The 13,932-nt window shown below is 34.9% G+C and overlaps 1 protein-coding gene across 1 annotated transcript in view; it reads right to left on the bottom strand.

Annotated features, from left to right (window-relative positions):
- ALG6 (ALG6 alpha-1,3-glucosyltransferase) overlaps nucleotides 1–13,932 on the bottom strand; it is a 61,989-nt gene that overhangs the window by 12,262 nt on the left and 35,795 nt on the right. The window contains exons 4-11 of the mRNA XM_023730636.1: nucleotides 11,647–11,736; nucleotides 10,287–10,375; nucleotides 8,539–8,621; nucleotides 7,802–7,866; nucleotides 6,536–6,721; nucleotides 5,813–5,948; nucleotides 3,480–3,565; nucleotides 1,967–2,051 (exon numbers count right to left, since the gene is read on the bottom strand). Of these exons, the coding sequence (XP_023586404.1) occupies nucleotides 1,967–2,051; nucleotides 3,480–3,565; nucleotides 5,813–5,948; nucleotides 6,536–6,721; nucleotides 7,802–7,866; nucleotides 8,539–8,621; nucleotides 10,287–10,375; nucleotides 11,647–11,736 (820 nt within the window). The remainder of the gene's footprint in view (nucleotides 1–1,966; nucleotides 2,052–3,479; nucleotides 3,566–5,812; nucleotides 5,949–6,535; nucleotides 6,722–7,801; nucleotides 7,867–8,538; nucleotides 8,622–10,286; nucleotides 10,376–11,646; nucleotides 11,737–13,932) is intronic.

The raw sequence follows: 13,932 nt of genomic DNA, 5'->3' as shown, positions 1-13,932 counted from the left end.
GTCTATTCTCCACACAGACACCATATCAGATCACATAATTTCCCTCTTTAAAGTCCTCCAGCAGTTTCCCATCACCTTAGAATAAAATCTGCAAAGAGCTACATGATCTGGCTCCTGTCTTCCTCCTCCAGTTCACCTCTTACTCTCTCCTGCACTCACTTCATGCCAGCCACTTCATACCTGTTCCTTTATGCCGCCAATGTATTAGATGCGTCCTGCCTTAAGGGCTTTGCATTTGCTTTTATCAAGTCAGAACTCACATCTTGTGGCTGACTCCTTCTGGTTGGTCATTAAGTTCTCAGTTCCAATGTCACTTCCCTAGAAAGGCCTGTCCTGACTCAAACTAAAGTGGTGCCCACCAACCCCATCCCATCAGCTCTCTTTTCACATGACCTTATTTTCTTCATAGCATTCATTACTCCCAGATATTTCCTAACTGATCTATTGTCCATTCCGCCACTAACAGTTAAAGGCCCCAGTTAAGAGAGAAAAGCCATTATCTGTCATTCACTTACATGCCCTGTACCTAGAAGAGTATACCTGCCACATCAGAGGGTATTCTATAAATACTACTGGATAAATACAGACCATTTTGCTTTAGTATTAATATCAATATAACCAACTACCTCAATTGTAGATTGATATTGAGAAATAATTCAACCAAACTTGATTTAAAGGACAATACTTCTAAAATTATAATGTGAAATGTTTTTAAAGTCAGAAGTATACAATAAGAATTCAAAACATGATCAATGAAAATAAAATAACAAAAATAATTTATCCTATGTTAAACAGAGTGATTTGTATTAAACATAGTAAACAAAATAAAATTAGGAAACTAAGAAAAGAAAATATTTTTTCTGGCTACAGCCCTAAAAGTAATCATCTCTAACACTGCGACAGTTATTCAAATTCTGAAATTCTATTCCATTATCTTTGAAATAGACCTTTATTTAGCATGTTATTTCCTACAAAAATAACATAATCATACATATTTCAAAACTTTTACCAGTTAGGCCAATAAAAAACATCAAGGCATTACTAACCACGTTCATCCTGTTCTAAACATCCTACAGAATACTAACAGTGGATGACTTAGCATGCTCAGAGTTCATTCACAGAATGGAAGAACAGAAATCATCAACAAAGGTAATACAGAAAAAGTAAATAACAATAAATGAAAAAGGAACATGAAACTACCCTTTCTGCATGCAGAACTGAGATGCACTTTTTCAATGTTTCACTGTTAGGTTCTGGTTTGTTTTTAGAGCACAATGTCAATACGCGGCAGTCCCAGAATTAGAACCCAAGTTTCTAAAGGGTTGTTTCTAATACTTACTGTTTTCATAAACTAAATTTTCTTGATCTTTTAAAAGACATCCTACCAGAACCTTTCAGACACAGCAAAAGCAGTGCTCAGAGGTCAACTTATAGCAAGAAATGCACACATCCAGAGAGAAGAAAGGGCCAAAATCAAAACATTAACCCTACAACTCGAACAAACAAAGAGAGCAGCAAAAGAAGCCCTCAGGCACCAGAAGAAAGCAAATAGTAGAAATTAGAGCAGAATTAAGTAAAATAGAAAACAGAAAAACAATTGAAAGAGTTAATAAGACCAAAAGCTGGTTCTTTGAAAAGATCAACAAAATCAAAAAACCACTGGCCAAACTGACAGAAGAAAAACAGGAGAGGAAGCAAATAACCCAAATAAGAAATAAGTTGGGCGATATCACAACAGACCCAACTGAAATTAAATGAATCATAACAGAATACTATGAAAAATTATACTAAAAAAAAAAAAAAATGGTACAAATTTGAAAACCTTGAGGAAATGGACAAATTTCCAGAAAGACACTACCTACCTAAACTAACACAAACAGTGGTAGAACAACTAAATAAACCTATAACAAAATAAGAGATTGGAAAGGTAATTTAAAAACTCCCAATAAAATAATGAGAAACTTACCAGAGTAAATCTGAATCCTTTGGGAGAGGGCTGAAGTGTTAATTTTATACATGCAGGAAGCAGGCTCAAAAACGTAAAACAAAAGCTAAAAAAAGTAATAAAAATAAAATAATTGTTCTCTTTGTGGGGGTTTAAATCTAGCTAAATCAAAGAAATATTTTTAGGAGTATAAAGATAATACTATGTATCAAAACATTGATTTTGAATTAAATTTTATTTTAAGACCAAATAACATTTAAATAAAGTCTATACATTGAAATATGTACATACTTTAATATACATATATGTAGTTGATATACTACAGAGCATAACATTGTAGTACTAAATATTGCTTATGTTATTTTAGTATTTCATATCATTTATAGAAAAGGTACAAGATACAACTGAAGATCAATTCTTAAACACTCAAAATACGAGAGCACAGCCAAGTTTAAAGAAACAATGCTATATTTGTTACACAAACATTCATAAACTTTACTCACAAAAGTTGATTATCGGATTTTCAACTTTTCTAAGTCAGACAAAACAAGTTAGAAAGGGAGTGGGAAGCAGCTCAAGCTTGGCCTAGTGACGACTGATGGGCAGGGAGGAAAAAGTAGAGAAAGCACAGACTCAGCAAGCAGAGCAGTCTGCAGCCATTTAGTATCATGGCACACAGCCCTTGAAAAACCTGAAAGTAAGTATTATAACCCAATACAATTTTTCCCACTTGTGTTGGCTTTGTGATGTGTCAACTTGGCTAGGCTGAACTAAAGTCCCCAGAACTCTCTCTAGTATGCTTTCCATTAAGGTGGGCTACAAGGGATATTCTCTAAAAAGAGTTGGAAGGCAGAAGGAGGCAGTATCCATTTTATAGCATACACATACCTTCTTTCAGTTATTCAAACAGTAATCTAGGTGCTACTTTGAAGGAATTTTGCAGATATAATTAAAGTCCCTATTCAGTTGATTTTAAATTAATTAAAAGGGAGATTAGCTTGGGTGGGCCTGACTTAATCAGTTGGGAGTCCTTTAAAAGAGGGCTTAGGCCTTCCCTCAAATCAGATGCTCCAAACAGGAGCTAGTCTGGACTGTTCTCTTTCCCCCCAAGATGTCCCTTCCTGACAGCCTGCCTTGTAGACTTCCGGCTTACTTAGCTACCCGCCACAAATGCATAAACCAATTCCTTGTAATAAATACACACACACACACGTACACATATACATAATCTCCTACTCATTCTCTGGTTGTACCCTAACTGATATACCACTGGAGATCATCACTCTGAAGGCAATGTTAAATCATATTTAATGTACTCTCTGTTTAAGGAGAATAAAATTAGGTAACGTCAGAAAGACTTTCACATAAAACAATTCAAATTAAAAAGTTTTGTTGTATAGAGGGATAGGTTTAAGTTATGTGGAAAATTCACTAATAGAGAACCCTCATTCCTTAATGATGCTAGATAAATATTACCATAATAGCGTTAGAGAGTAAATTATAAAACACTATACACAAACTTTGCGTCTCTTACCTGATTATTACCTGGATGTGACGTGGCAAAATATCCTTAATCTTCAGAAAGACATTGAAGCTGCACCAAATATTGGCTACTTTATCCTTAAAAGAGATTTGTTAATTTTACATTCTGGTATAATTAAAAGCAATATTAAACCCCACCAAGTATACCCCATAATCTCTAAGAAAACAGGCTTTTAAGACGTGTGAAGTTTTTATTTACAATTTCATAACTAAGGTAATTAAACTCTCCAAGGAATAAACATGCATACACAGACACACCTTACAAGCATTTTTCATTTTTTTGCAATGGGAGTTGATCTAAATCACTAGCCAACCATAACCTAGACATTTGCAAGAAATACTTCATATTTTTCAAAGAGCACTATACTATCCCTAAAAACTGCAGTTATTTATCTTCGGAAAATTTTCTAAGAAATCTTTTTTTTCCCCTAATTTGTGGTACATATATTATATTTAACCCATTTTATCACATACCTGAATTTATTTAGTCTACTAGCACCTAGAAATCACAAGAGTTAACTGCTACTAAATGAAGAAATTTAAAGACAATCAGCAGTTGTGCTAGGATCACTTTCAAAATTAAATTTGTAACTACAGCTCTCGTGCTCATGAAACCCATCCTCTATACAGCTGTCTGACTCACAGCTGTGTAGGCATAGCATCAAGAAAGCAACTATCACTGACAACTGTACCGTCCTACTTTCCTATGTCGGATCAAAGAAAATGGTCTTCAGATTTTGTGAACAAGTGAATAGAGGAGACTGGCAACACCATCAACCATGTAAGATACTCATTTTTATAATTATCATGATAATTACCATTTCTGAAATGGAAGGTAAGGCAAATAACCAGGCAGCTTACATGGAGAATTAAACTCTTCTTCATATAGGTGTTAAATGTTATATAAACAGACGAAGCCCTGGCAGTACAGTGGTTAAACACTCGCCTGCTAACCAAAAAAAGGTTGGCAGTTTGAATCCACCAGCCGCTTCATGGGAGAAGGATGTGGCAGTCTGCTTCCGTAACGATTACAGCCTTGGAAACCCTATGGGGCAATTCTACTCTGTCCTAAAGGGTCACTATGAGTCAGAATCAACTCGATGGCAATGAGTTCGTTTTTTTTGGGTTATATAAAGAAGAGGTTAGGAACACAGGTTATGAAGTTCAAATCACAGCTGTCTCACATACTTGTTATGTAGATCTCTGACCTCAGATTTCTTATCTGTAAAGTGGGGACAATAATGTCTACTTCACAAAGCTGTTGTAAGGATCAAATGAAATTACATGTAAAATGTCTGGCACCTAGTAAGTATAAGTTGTGATAATAATGGTGACTACTTATTATTGAAGCCCTGATGGCAGAGTGGTTAAAAGCTTGGCTGCTAACCGAAAGGTCAGCAGTTCGAATCTACCAGTTTCTCCTTGGAAACCCTATGGGGCAGTTCTACTCTGTCCTGTACGGTCGCTATGAGTCGGAATCAATTGGACCACAATGGGTTTGGTTTGGTTTTTACTTATTATTATCAGTATTATCACCATCATCAGCCTCACCAACACACATTACTGTTCCTTCATAACACCAAACTCTTTCTTATCTCTTTCAAAATACTGGTTCCATCCTCTTATTGGTCTAGTAAAAGATATTCTATAGCAATTTATGTATTCAAAAATTAGAAAGATATATATGTTTTTCTAATTCTTTTTAAATGAAGTGTTTATTCAAAAGCAAATTATCTATAAATATGCTGTCTCTAACTTTATTAAAGGACTTTTTTTTCCAGAAAAAATGGTTTGTTTAATTACTAAATCTAATCATTAACTTATTCATGTAATAGAAGTTAAACAAGAGTGATTAAACTAGCATTAAATGAAATAAAGTGAAAGATTCTCATTAAAAATTACTGTGATGAGAGTTATATATCTCATTAGGAATTATGAGATCTTTCTAAAGCAAACATGATTATTAGTTTCACAAATAATTTCCTAAGACTAAAAAGAGAATATAAACCAAAACATGACAGAGTTGTTAACTTTGTAGCTGCAACTTCTCATGCTGTCTTTCATTATAGACCCTATTTCATCAGAAAAATGTATAACTGAATTGTGGATATGATAATGGCATAAATATTATCTATTCAAGTAATGTACTAGAAAATGCCAGCTGAGCTAGGGGTTATACACTGGATTAAATAACTGGCAAGGAAGGACTGCAGGAGCAGAGCAGCTGAAGTTACTATTCCTTGTGTGTCTTCCACATGAGATCCCCAAAGGTCACAGGGAAGATATCACAACAGAAAGGAGAAAGGGCAAAGTTTTTAAACATGCCTCAAATAATCCACGATCAACGGGGAAAAGTCTTCTCAGAACTTGCAGGGTTTGTTCTCTTTCTGCAAAGAATGGCAGCCAGCAGACAATGAAGGAAGCCACAACAGTACAAGCTAGTTTAATTAACAACACAAACCTAGAACAAAAACAAAGGCACACAGTAAGATTGGGAGAGGCTAATAATTCTGAGAAATCAATCCGAGTTTCACTAAATACAATAAATGCAAATGTATAGTAATGATAAATCTATGTTACCAATATAGGTTTAAGATGCGAGTCTACTCAAATCAGAGTAAAGAAATTCACAACTGCTAAGATGTCACTTTTTCAACTCAAAGACTGCTACTGATATCCCAATGAACATTTACTTAGGCGCCATTCCTATGGGAATTAGGGAATACAGCCATAAAGAAAAATGTCAAATTGGAATTTATTTCTAATAACGGTATAATATGTATTCTCTGAAGGGATGAAATCCTACAGCAGTGCTCTAACAAGCTAACCCACATGATCTCCAATAAATGTACATTGATCAAAATCTCTTTCTAGTTGGGAAGATTTAGAAAAAAGAATATAGAACATGACTTAATCTCTCTCTTCCCTCTTACCCTACAGGCAATACATTAGTAAGAAATTACCAAAAGGCAAAGTGAAAGTCTACTGCCAAATAAGTTCTCTTAAGTAATTTTTGTTTCTTAATTCCAATGTTTAAAAACCACTCACCCCTTTCCTTTCAGGCCTTTTTTAAAACACTTGCCAAGTAAAAAGCAAAAGAATGGCAAGGAGTGGTAAAGTTCCATCTGTTTATAATTTATAGCTAAGCAAAATGCCAGTGACCCTAGCAGGTCCCAGTCACAAGATACGCCGAGAATACCCCACAAAGCAAAGCCAAGACTCACAGAATTATATATGTTCTTGTGTCAAGGAAATTAGTTCAATAATTAAAAGAGACAGATCTTGCGTTTTATAGAGCATATCTCTTATGTGATTTTAAAATAATACATACACTATATAGCAATTCACTGAGATGCACATTTTGAGCACTTTTCTGTATGAGTGTTTCATTTCAAAATAAAAATAGTTTTAAAAATCTGGTGAGCAGCTTTTATTTTTTCCTTCTTTTACATCAATGTTCTTGATATTATCTGTGTATTTGATAAGCATAATCAATGATCCCACAAGCCTACAAAGTAGAGGCTATTTGTATCCCTTCTCTTCAAAAAATCAAGGTAAATTGGGAAAACTATAGATTTGAACATCTTTTGCAAGCCCTTTGATAGGTATGTAAATTAATTTAATTACAACTAAAACATATTAGCATCAAAAGGATTTATTAAGCCATCATGTTGCTGGGTATTATGGCTCTTTTTTTCCTTTGGGACAAACAGTAACATTCAGTAAACAAGAACACAAATTGGACAACCAGGTACAAATTTTACAAACTTATCCTCCGAGATCTGTTTGTTTGTTTTTGATTGTTCCTTATTTTAGGTATGAAGAAAATATAATCATAAATCCACATAATAGATTTTAATTATTCAATTAGTTTTAGCTTCTCAAAGCTTCCTGGTTATCACTATCTGTTAGAGAATCATCTTGTTTTAGAACTCAGTAAACTATAAGATTGTTTCTTATAGGTTTTTAGTAACAGATAACATTTAGGACATATGTTATACCTTTTCAGAATGAGAAGGGCATAACTATACTTGGCACTGGTTTTCCAACTTCCCAGAAAGAGCTAATCAGTTACTAACATTTTATTCACAAGCCAAACAAGTGTGAAAAAGCAATTCTACTTTTAATAAATCTGTACTTTACCCTTCAAGTAAAAGCTTGGTAAACAGATTATTTTATATAATTGTGAAAATAATTTATATAAGCAATTACCCTGGTAAATCAAACACTATTGGATGACAACATTATACACGTTTGAGCCTAGATTTCATAATATGCAACTAATGACTTCATTTCTCAACTAGTAAAGGATACTGAAAATGTCCATAGTCGATAAGAATAAGGCCTGGATATAGCAATATGCACAATGCATTAGTAATCTGTAAAGAAAAATATTGTTAAATTAGTAATCCATTACTCAAATTAAACAAGGTAAAGTGTGGTTTCATTTAACAGAGTAGCAAATGTTCCCCCTTTGCTGAGCTGCTGTATCTTCTATTTACCCAAATTTTCCATCTTTTATAAAACAATTCTTCAGGCATTGAACTTTTCATAGAGGTGACATAGGACATTTCATTAAAAAGGAAAAATCACTAAAAGGTATTTGTCAGAGGAAGCACTTTTAGATATACATATCAGAGAAGTTAATCTAATAATTAAACTATCAGCAATGATCAAAAACAGTATTTGGTAATTGTGAATATGAAGATATGTAGTGACTTTACAAAAAATGCTTTCACTTTAGTCATTCCCATAAATCAACTCAAAATTCAAATTTACCAGTTAAGCAATAAACTCAGCATCCTGTGTAACTCAGCAGTACGTAACTTCTAAAATTCAGTACATCTTATTATTACTATGGTAGGGCATTAAGATAATTACTGTAAGATAAGTTGATGTTTTTCAAATAAAAATGAATTAATCGAAGATACACTGTCCCCCATTATTTTATCTATTCCTAAAAGCATGGCTTCCTTAAGATCTATACTTAATAGTCAAGCTAACAGAGAAACCGTTTCAGAGATGAAATGTTAGGTTGCTTTAAAACTTACCTTTCTCTTAGTTGAAGTTTCTTTTAAGCAACAGCAGTACAAAATCAATGCAGGTATGTAAATCAGCAAATCAGCAATAAAAACTGAAAAAACAGCCAAATAGTTTTTAAGTGGGACTCCATCAGGATCTACAATAGCCTACAACTGCCTTCTTCCCTCCAACTATGACTGAGAATTCTATTAACACAAGGTTCCTACCCACCCTGGACAAGCCTGTTTCATTACCAGCGCTTTCGTTCTCTTCATCTCTGCCTACTTTCAATTGATACGGTACTAAGGAGTCTCTTTTCTTAATTTCTCAAACAAATTCACATATTAAATTAATCAGATACAATCCAAAGTGAATTTTCTCTTTGCTCTGACTTGCACTTAAAAATTAAGAATGCTCAAAGCAAGGGCAGACATTTTTTCTCTCAATATTTGCATACTCCAAATTTTCTGATGTAACGAAAACTCAAATGTGGTGATGCACAGGATAATCTTTTTAAAATGTTAAATTAGTATTTATAAACCTTTACTAATTAATGCATATTAATTAATGATTGAGGAGAAAACTAAAATAAGTTTCTAAAAAAGGCAATTCATAATTCTGAATGTTCAGTCCTTTTAGAACACAGAAAAGCAGATACATTAAGCTCTTCAACAGTATAACATAGCTGTCCAAAGAGCCTATTTTTTTCTTAGTGTACTATATTAAATATCATGCCCAGAATAAGGGAAGTGATAAACTTCCTGTGTTAGATGCATGCAATACTATGTTCAGTTCCCGAAGCCACATTTAAGATGACACTGACAACTGGAATATATCCAAAAGAGCAGAGCACAACCAGAGGCTTCCAAACCGCAATCACATTCAACAAACTTATCATCTAAGGAATACTAAAACATCTAGGGTTGCTTAACTTGGACAAGAGATGACTTCAAATGTCTGTACAGTGTTAGATATAGAACTTATTCTATGTGGCCCAAGGGAATTACTGGTAGAAGTTCAATATAAGAAAGAAATTTTTAATGAACAGGGCTCTCTGAAAACAGAATAGGCTGTCTCTAAAGGTTGTGAGTTCCCTGCAAACATAGGTATTGGTTCAGAAGCTGACTGATCACGTGGTGAGTATGCAGTTAGTTCAGAGAGGATTTAAGCATTGGTGGCAGAGGGGGATTCTTTCTTGGGCCTGAGATCAAAGTCTAGTATAGAGAACAAATTCTGACTAAATTTAGATTAAATAAGGCAGAGGCCTGGGCTAGCATTAAAGTCTAAGTTATATAAAGCTTTTAAAGAAATCAAAGCTTATTACTTTCAAGCTCCTAGAACAGCACACAGAAGATGCTCAATAAACATTTGTTGAGTGGATTACCTAATTTAGCAACAATGTACAAGATACAACTGTAAGGTTTACTTTAAGGAAAAGGTGAAAGGTATTTGTAATTAGGATATTACAGCAGTAGCCTAAACAACTAAAGCCTCAATTTATAGTTATCTGATCTCACGTAAGTTACTTACCTCACTTCACTGCTCCTCAGCTTCCTCAGCTTAAAATAAGGATAATAATTGTATTTGCCACATTTGGGGATTCAAAGAATTAAGTAAGATAATCAATGTAAAACACCCAGAATTATTCCTCTCTACTTTTTGTTTTAATAGTTACACGATTTAAAAAGTCAATAAGGATAACAACAGTACCTTTTATTAGTTTGTCCAAAATTTCTAAAAATTCAAATTTTACACTCAATACCTATTGCTCTTTTACCTGTTGTACGCATGAAGAGCTTATGTGCCTGACTCTCATATCCACGTGATGTATGGAGAGCAATCCAGTCTGGATTTATAAACTTTGCCCTGAAACCAAAGCATATATACACATACTTTACTCTTCTATTACTTTCAGAAATAAGGACATCTGAGAACATAGAAATTTGAGAATTAGCTATTACTCTTATAAAGCAATAAAGTCGACACTTAAACTTAGCTCTTCTTATTTAATCATGTGAAACTAACTTAAGCTATCAAACAGGTCTGCCTTGCTCATCTTTCAACAAAACCATAGAACATGGAACTACAAGCCCTGCCTTCACGGTTCTTCCAGTGTAAAAACAACCTGCTGTGTCACATTTCATTTACAAAATAAATTAATTCTTTGTAAAGAACAATATCCTAGTATTGACTAGAGGATCATATTTTATAATTTATAATCTTCAGTTATCATAAGAGTCTGCTACAATAAACAGTTATTAATCATAAATCACTGTATAAAACTAAACAATCATTAAATGTAAATAAAATTTTTAATCATATTACATTATCCTGAACACTGGAAAGTATAACTGTCATGAAGTTTGGGGTCTTATTTTGAATCCATGAAGCTAATTTTTACAAAATATGAAATAGTTAAAGTTGAAATAATAAAATATGTTAGATGAGTTCAGGAAATATACTGTGAAGAAGTTCCTCAGATTTCTCCTGACACACTTCAAGTCTGAGATGGAAAACCACTACACAGTAGAACTGGGTCTCCACCAAAATAAAGTTGCTTATCTTTTATAAACCATTCTATTTCTTTAAAAGTAGGAATTTCGGTCTCCATCTTAAATTACAGAGTGAAACACTACAGTAATTCTAGTTTAGTCAGAATGACATTTGGACCTATATTTTTCCTTTACTTTGGGTCATTCCAGAAAAAAAGTGTTCCAACGCACAACTAATCCATATTAAATATATTTCACAATAGTCCATATATAATTGGTATCATCTCTACCATATTTTTATGCAAATAATGCACGCCTTCTATATTTGTTTGCCAATCATGCCCTTCCCCCATGAGGTATTTTCATAAGTGACTCATGGGGGGAGGGCACAGTTGGCAAACAAACGTAGAAGGTGCGTGTTATCTGTGTAAAAATACAATACTTCAAAACGAAGCTGGATTTTTGCATTTCTTTCTAGCTTATCCTACAAAGAATAGAATGTTTAAACTTTGATAGTTATCTTTCTTACAAACCATAATACAATAATAGCTACAACTGATCTCTATTCAACAAGATCTCACTGTTTCTTAGTATATTTACTAAAGGCACAAATATTTAAAGTTACATTAAGGAAGAAAAACTTACATGTATGCACATAAGAGACTATGATAAGCTGTAAGAGGTGGGTAATCCAGTCCCCAATACTGTAAATTGTTATCACTGGTGTTAAAATACCTGAAAAAGACAAAAGAAAGCACTATTCCATGAACCAATATTCAAGAAATATACTTAAAAGTTTTTGTGAGCTCACAGTTAAAAGTTTTTATTAATTAGTGACTGAATAATTTATCGTTCAAACCAGGACACTCTTCAGAGTGAAAGAGGAAACTATTAATAATAAAGCCAGGACAACAGGCACAAAGCAATACCACCCCAGGCAAACCAGGACATACTGTCAACTTATGATTAGAGACCTAACCAATGACTAACACCTATACAACAAAAAATACAATTTACTTCAGGTAGTCTAACAAATTCATAAGCACAGAAATCACACCTAAAAAAGTAAAAAATCACTATAAAAAATCACATAAAATTTAGTTTATGGAAAGAGAAATGCTTTATGGAACAGGCAGGCTTCTAATAAGACCTTGTTGGAAAACAATTTGACCAACATGTAATGTGAGCTTACTCTATGCAAGATTCTGTGACTTAAGGAAGAAAACCAGATCTATTCTTCAGAAACCATAGAACCAAGAAAAAGTAGAGGGAAATATTCAAAGTGTTGAAGGAAAAAAACCACCAACCTAGAATTCTCTATCCAGTGAAATTATCCTTCAAAAGTGCAAGAGAAATAAAGACTTTCTCAGACACACACAAACTGAGGGAATCTGTCATCAGTAGACCTGCCTTGCAATAAATGCTAAAAGAAGTTCTTCAGAGAGAAGAAATTTATATAGGTCAGAAACTCAGATCTACACAGAGAACCAGTGGGCTGAGGGATTTAAGTGGTAAGAGACCAGACAGAGGAAACACAGCCCATATCAAGGGAACTATAGATGAGAAAGCCCTTATAATAGGAAAACCTCTAAAGGGCCCACAATAGGTGCCCCACAAGAGAGTTAGCTTTGGATACCCGTCACGCCCAGAGGACACCAATCCCAGATAATAACCTCTATGCTCATTATACCTGGGGAGAAGGTAGAGGGAAGAGAGTAGCAAAACAGTTACATTTGAGTAATTCTGTTAGTGTCTTTATTCAAACTCACAGTCCAGAGGAGCCTGAGAAAAGTGGAGTTCCCAAATCCCAAGCCAGAATCTTTTTCACTATGCTAACTGACTAACCAACAAAACCAAACCCACAGCCATCAAGTCTATTCCAGCTCACAGTAAAACTGTCCCATAGGGTTTCCAAGGCTGTAAATCTTTACAGACAGAGACTGCCACATCTTTCTCCCACGGAGCGGCTGGTGGGTTCAAACTGCCAATATTCTGGGTAGCAGCCGAGCACTTAATCACTGCGTCACCAGGACTCCTCATGCTAACTGCCTACGGATCATCAAAACAAAAGCATTTGACACCCCTGAGCCTTAAACATGAAGCCAAGTTGTTCACTGGTCGTCCAATTAGTCTAGAAGAGGGCATGAAGGGCCAGGGTGCTGGTCTGAGCAGTGGTTGGAAGCCTCACACAGGTAGAACTGGGAGCAAAGGGAGGGTCTGGCACTCACAGAGAGAGGAGTAGGAGGAGAGCAGAGGCCTCGAAAGAGGAAGGGAGATGGAAATGGTGGGCTTTCCTACAGTGGTGAACATCGTATGTAGGGGTAGAGGTAGGGGCATCTTCCATTTTAGACCAGAAGGGGGGCAGATGAAGAGACCAGAATTCCAACTCATCTGTGGAACTTTCATCTGGCCCTCTTCCCCCTTCCTTACTCCTTTATCCTTCTTCTTCTCTATCTCTTTTCTTCTCCTCCCCTCCCCACCTCTTATTCTCCTTCTCTCTTAGCTCCTCTTCCTCAGCTAGAATTTTAGTTCATTTAGGGCAGGAAATTTGTCTTAAAATCCTTCCTTAACTCACAGAGTCTAACACAAGAATGGCAAAAAATCACTCATTCTTTGAATATCTGTGGGTTAATTTTTTTTTTTGATACTTTAGATGAAGGTTTACAGAACAGTTTCTCATTAAACAGACAGTACGCATATTATTTTATGACAATGGTTAACAACCTTATGACATGTCAACACTGTCCCTTCTCGACCTTGGGTTCCCTATCAGCAGCTTTCCTGTCCCCTCCTGCCTTCTAGTCCTTCTCCCTGGACTGTTGTGCCCCATTAGTCTTGTTTTGTTTTTATGGGGCTGTCTAATCTTTGGCTGAAGGTGAACCTTGGGAGTAACTTCATTACTGAGCTAAAAGGGTGTCCGGGGGCCATACT

This window comes from Trichechus manatus, unplaced genomic scaffold (genome assembly GCF_000243295.1).
Source record: "Trichechus manatus latirostris isolate Lorelei unplaced genomic scaffold, TriManLat1.0 scaffold00003, whole genome shotgun sequence".
Classification (NCBI taxonomy): Eukaryota; Metazoa; Chordata; class Mammalia; order Sirenia; family Trichechidae; genus Trichechus; species Trichechus manatus.
This window is presented reverse-complemented; position numbering and strand designations above follow the sequence as displayed.